This window comes from Gossypium arboreum, chromosome 7 (assembly GCF_025698485.1).
Source record: "Gossypium arboreum isolate Shixiya-1 chromosome 7, ASM2569848v2, whole genome shotgun sequence".
In the NCBI taxonomy this organism is placed as follows: domain Eukaryota; kingdom Viridiplantae; phylum Streptophyta; class Magnoliopsida; order Malvales; family Malvaceae; genus Gossypium; species Gossypium arboreum.
In genome coordinates this window covers 81,955,775-81,961,325 of record NC_069076.1, presented here as the reverse complement: position 1 = coordinate 81,961,325, position 5,551 = coordinate 81,955,775, and the positions used below count along the sequence as shown (strand labels likewise).

Here is a 5,551-nt window from a genome sequence, read left to right as displayed (position 1 = left end):
AAAACCCTAAAAAAAAAAAAAAAGGGAGTAATTATTAGGATAAAGATAATGATGAAAATATATGTCCTGAATATATAATATTTTTAGAAATTAAAAAATAACATGGGGAAGAATAATCCCATAAATGGAAATATGCAAATGCAAGAATGATTTATCTAATTTTCTTAATGGTGAAGGGTATCCTTAAAAATATAATAATAGACACAGAAATATAACTGTCAAACCGATATATAAATAGAGGGGTAATTGATACCTATTTTTGAATAAATACAATTGGTGACTTATTAGCCACGTCTGCTCTAGTGCAGTACAAGATTTGAGACACAATTCAACATCAGATTATTCTTTATCAATAAATCTACCACATATGTATGTCCCTCCTACAATCCACACATCAAAGTGTGCCAACTAACTTAAAACCCATTTATGTCTCAACTCATTTCTAAAGTAGAATTTCTTCTATTTGAAATCTGGTGATTTAATAAACACTTCATTATTTGGAGCCGACCATACCTTCAAAACTAGGCACTGTTGACATCTAAGAATTGAACCGATTGGCGTGACTTTAGGTTGAGATAAAAAGAACCCAGTTCTATTGCAAAAAATAATTATCACAGACAAGTAAATTAGCAAATATGAAAAATCCCAATAACATACTACCAAGCCAGCATTGACAACAGCAACCAGCCATCAACATTCCACATTTTATATGCACTTAATGCAAAGAATCCATATTCTATAGTTCACATTACGACTGTCAATCTCATAATCAAAATTCTTGCAACCAGGCAAATATGTTTTCTTCTTTTGGCTCATTCAACAAAACTACAACTTTGGCTAACCAAACATATAACATCCGATTCTAGGTACACCATTTTCTTTTTCCGAATTGCTTATCTAAATCACCTAATATGAGAATTGAGAATGCATATTATTATGGCCTCAATGAACAATGAAATCAGATATACCATATAACGATTTACTTGCAACTCAGGAAACCCTGTTGCTGACGGCTTGATACAGGGATCTAAGCTGCGTGTTCCATTTATCTATAGCAGTGTACTTCTTCATGCCCTTTGATCTGCCATGCATAAGTACAGGTCAAATCACGTTCACATTAGTTCAACTTCAACCACCCCTACTATGTAGTAATTATTAAGGAATAGAGCTGACCTGTCACCCCGCTCCAACAGCCGGTTCACTTGATCAATATGCCCCTCAATACGATTATCCAAGATCAATGAAACTAGCAACTGTTCAACATCTTTTTCTGGCACATTGAGCTCCTGAATATTGAAACCTCAAGGAGTTTAATCATATATTCTCCTTTTAAAAAACTCCAGAATTTTATCATATAAAAGAAGAATCAATAATTAAATAGAATATCTGACACAACTGACTAGAAAGATAAAACTGTAGCCTTCACCTTTGATATGAAAGGGATCCGGATTCTTGTATATGGTTTTATTAGCTTAAGTAGCACTTGAGTTCTGACATTCTTCAATAGATCTTCGATATAATTTCGGATGAATGGATCATCCATGATTGTCCTTCGGTTACTCTGTGGAAGTCCAAGTTAGCAACTCTAAAGGGGGAAAGAAAGGTCCCAAGCTTAACAATAAGGAAAGCAAAAAGATGCTCTAAGATTTTTCCAAACCTTGAGGATTTTTTCAAACTCTATTATTTCATTTCGTTGATAGGCCGCTATAAGATTTGTCATTGCCAAAATCTCAGGGTCATTTTTGTACCTGTAGGAATAGCAATCAGGATATATATATATAGGAAGAGAGAGAGAGAGAGAAATGGTATAGATATAAAAGAACTTACGGCTTTGCTTCCTGGCCATCAAAAGGATTAACTTCGGATTCCATAAGCATATTAGCCAGAACAAGGTATCTGGCAATGACACGATAAAACAATCAATTTGAAATTTTATCCAATTGGGTAAAAGGAGTAGAAACAAGGCATTTATAGAAGGCATCCAATTCCTTATTTTTCTCTCTTTCTGTTCACACCGTAGCCTATCATTTTTATTTGTGCTCTTGTCAGATATTTTTCTCCTTCCATTCTCATTTTGTCTATCCCTACTTTTCTCTCAGTTTTGCTCTCCTAGTTTCCACTGACTGGGATTTTCTTCATATCTCCTCCACATATTGAACATTCTATATAATCTATCCTCAACCTTTCAGGTTGAACATTAATTTTGTTTTCTTACATTAGTTTTGTAAGTGAGCATTTTTCCTCAAAGTAGCCACTTCAGACATATTTATAGAAAAGTTACTTATTTGCTGTAGACCACCCTAGTGCCATATCAAAGGCTGGCAAGCAATCAAGTATCAGAGAATGAGCTTCAGCTCTCATGTCAGAGCTTTACTATTATAATACTAATAATAAGGAGGGAGAGTGGAGTCAATATCAAATATGAAATGAGAAAAATGCATATAGAATAAAAAATAGGAATGGCAATCATACTTAAGACATTGAATGCGTCTCTGATTCCCAGCTTCATCATAGTTCTTGAAAGCCTCAAAGAAATCTGTGGCTGCCTCAGCCCATTGACGCTCAGCCATATGCATCTTGCCACCACATTCACGAATTATTCCCATGATCCGTGGATGTGGTATAGCAGACTTGATAGCAAGTGCTTTCTGGTATAATTGCTGCATTTAATCCAACATTTCAGACTCAGCTAAACCGCAATTGATTCTATTAAGAAGCTAGGAGGACAACTACAAAAATTATGATTAATGCTTGACCCCCCCCCCAAACACACACACAGAGGTTCTTTCTATTCAAGGCTGTAAAGGGTACATGATTTTAAATTAAATGAGTCGCTTACTTCACACGAGTAAATAAAGAATATTCAACTAAGCTTCCAAAAATCCTGGACCAGCTCAAATGGACCTTTGTAACTCTGTATCCATATTTCATTTTGAAAGGCGTTTACCTTGAGCTTTTTGTTGTTCTTTGTCTCCGTATACATTTGAATTTCAATTGCATATACCTCCAGAAGCTGACTTCCCTTTTTCTGATCATCTGTACCATCTTCCCTTTGACACGATTTGTGAAGTTCCTTCAAAATCTGAGAGTGCAATATATTAGCTGATTATGTTCTAACATTCTATATTGTGGATAAATGAAATTAAAAGGTTTTGAGAAGATACCTTGCTCATTCGCCCATACTCGCCCATATCAAACCAGATCTTGCAAAGCTTTAGATTTGTCTTAAACCAAAGTCTCTGCATGACAAGAAGAAATACATCAGAGCTTGATACAAATGCTGAAGCCATAGATTTGTCCTAAACCGAAGTCTCAGTGTGATAAGAAGCAAAATATCAAAGCTTGAAATAATGCTAAAGCTCTGAATATTGTAGATTAGATACTTTCTAACCTCATTCTTTGCCTCTTCAAGGGCCTTAAGAGTGGTCTGATAGAATTCTTGCAGGAGATCAAAATTTTGACTAGCTGATCCAGAAACAAAATCCATAATATTGTTTATACATTTTTCACTGTAATTTCGTGTCACTGCTGATTTGATGTACGTTAGCATCTCCCTGTATGAGTCCATCATTTCTTTATACTTCCCTAAACGGTAATAGAGCTTTACAGTTTGCTTCAAAGCTTTGAATCCCCTAACAGAGAAAATATGAGCACAACATTGAATATTGATAAGACTCAAACCAAATACATACTTTTTTGGTGAAAGAGACTATTTTTTTTAATGGAGAGATAAAACAGTAACTACAATGTGCAACGTGCAAGAATCTATTCATATAAATAGAGTTCTTTTGTAAAGTTAACATAACAGAGAAGTCCATCCAAAGTGAAGAGGCAACTGACAGCATATGCTCTTATATTATATAGCTAGCATGTGCAAAATCATAAAAAGGAAAACAAAAAAGCATTGGCGACTATTACAGAAATGCTAGGAAATAACCATAATATACCTGAAGTTACAACTACAAAGGTCAATTCCAGAGAACTCACCACTCAGCCTTTTCAGGCTCCATGCTAACTACTTCAGAAAAACCAACAAGTGCTCCTTCAGGGTCTGTTTCTACCAAACCTTTTATAAAAAGAAGAAGTATAAGTGATAAAAAGTAAGAAATCAATAATTACCAACTAACAAGGTTTAACACATATATCCAAACAGAATTGACCCCTGATCTCTCACCCACCACTGCTATAAGGAAGAGGACATACTATTTAGGGACCAATTAGGATCTGATATCAGGACACTGAAAATGCAAACACATTTTCGCACACAAATACATAACACTAAGCACAGTCCTTTAAAAATAAAATGATCTCAACAAAACATATATTCACCCAAATGAGGGATAGACAAAGAGAGAGAGCCAGAAAACGTTAATTTAAAACCTAATAACAGCGATAGTAGAGTAAGACGGGGGTCTCATAATCAACCTAACATGTTCAGTTTATTATTCAAACACTGCGCAGCAATTATAACTAAAATAATTTCCCAATTTTACAGACTTAAACCCTAGCAGCAGTTCACAACCATATTCGAAAGGTGAACTGTTAACTCTAATCAAAGGTAAAATGTTGAAGTATATAAAAATATAAAGAAACATAAAACATCTTTTATAGGTAAAGTTGAAACAAATCTTGATCATAACCATGTCAAATTTTGAGATTAGAATATAATATGCCCAAAAATAAAAATAGAAAAAGAAACCTTTGGAATTGTAATATTGATTCTCAATATCAACGTCTTGCTCCTCGGGCTCCTCATCAGAGTACTCAAATCCATAATCTTCCATATCCGCATCTGCCCAGTACCAAAAACCGATCGGTTTTATCATAAACTTATAACGAAACTTACATATAAGCTAAAAAACAAAATTTATATTTGAATAAAAGAAAATCAGAAAGAAAAGGAGAGAAAAGGAGAGACCTGAAGCCATGGTTACTCTGACAAAACTGGAGGATCAGTAAATTTCAATGTTCTCGAAAATAAGAGAAGCGAAGGCGAAGGTGAAGCTGTCGATTTGTGAAATTATATTAAAATGAATTTACTTTGTGTTTAAATAGAACGATAATCAGGCAAATAAATTTTGGTTTCCAATCCCTCTGCTCTTTTCATAATTAAAATGTATCTCCTCTACTTTTAATTTCCACAATTTAGTCCTTCTACTATTTCCATTGAAGTTGAATTAGGATGACTCTACATCTTCAAAATGAACATTTTTATTGATGTGACCAATTTAAAATACCACGTAAGGTATGTAAGGAAAATAAAATTACTGGCTATCACTCTACTTCAATTGTTAAATCAAAATAGTCAAGAGATGAAATTTCTAAGACTAATGTGCTTGGTTGAATGAAAAAGTGGAGAGATGGAAAGAGTGAATGGAAAAGAGAAGGGACGATTACAAAGAAGGTCGGTTCACCCATTCTAAGGCCAAGAGTCGAATAGGTAGAGGGACTTAAAGATGAATAGTTTTGTGCGGAAATGAATCCCCTTACTATGTGGTATCTTTGGGATAGTTATAGGTAAATAAAAATTCTTATCCAATTATGTTACTCA

At 34.3% G+C, this 5,551-nt stretch overlaps 1 protein-coding gene across 1 annotated transcript; it reads right to left on the bottom strand.

Moving 5' to 3' along the window:
- Nucleotides 1–670: 670 nt before the first annotated feature.
- Nucleotides 671–5,068, bottom strand: LOC108465828 (COP9 signalosome complex subunit 2-like). The gene is made up of 12 exons (XM_017766206.2): nucleotides 4,919–5,068; nucleotides 4,700–4,792; nucleotides 3,988–4,066; nucleotides 3,392–3,632; nucleotides 3,165–3,239; nucleotides 2,948–3,082; nucleotides 2,473–2,660; nucleotides 1,828–1,896; nucleotides 1,658–1,748; nucleotides 1,427–1,561; nucleotides 1,174–1,286; nucleotides 671–1,081 (listed from the first exon to the last, which is right to left on the bottom strand). The coding sequence occupies exons 1-12, from the start codon at nucleotides 4,926–4,928 to the stop codon at nucleotides 991–993; spliced, it is 1,320 nt and encodes a 439-aa protein (XP_017621695.1). The 5' UTR covers nucleotides 4,929–5,068; the 3' UTR covers nucleotides 671–990.
- Between the last annotated feature and the right edge of the window lie 483 nt (nucleotides 5,069–5,551).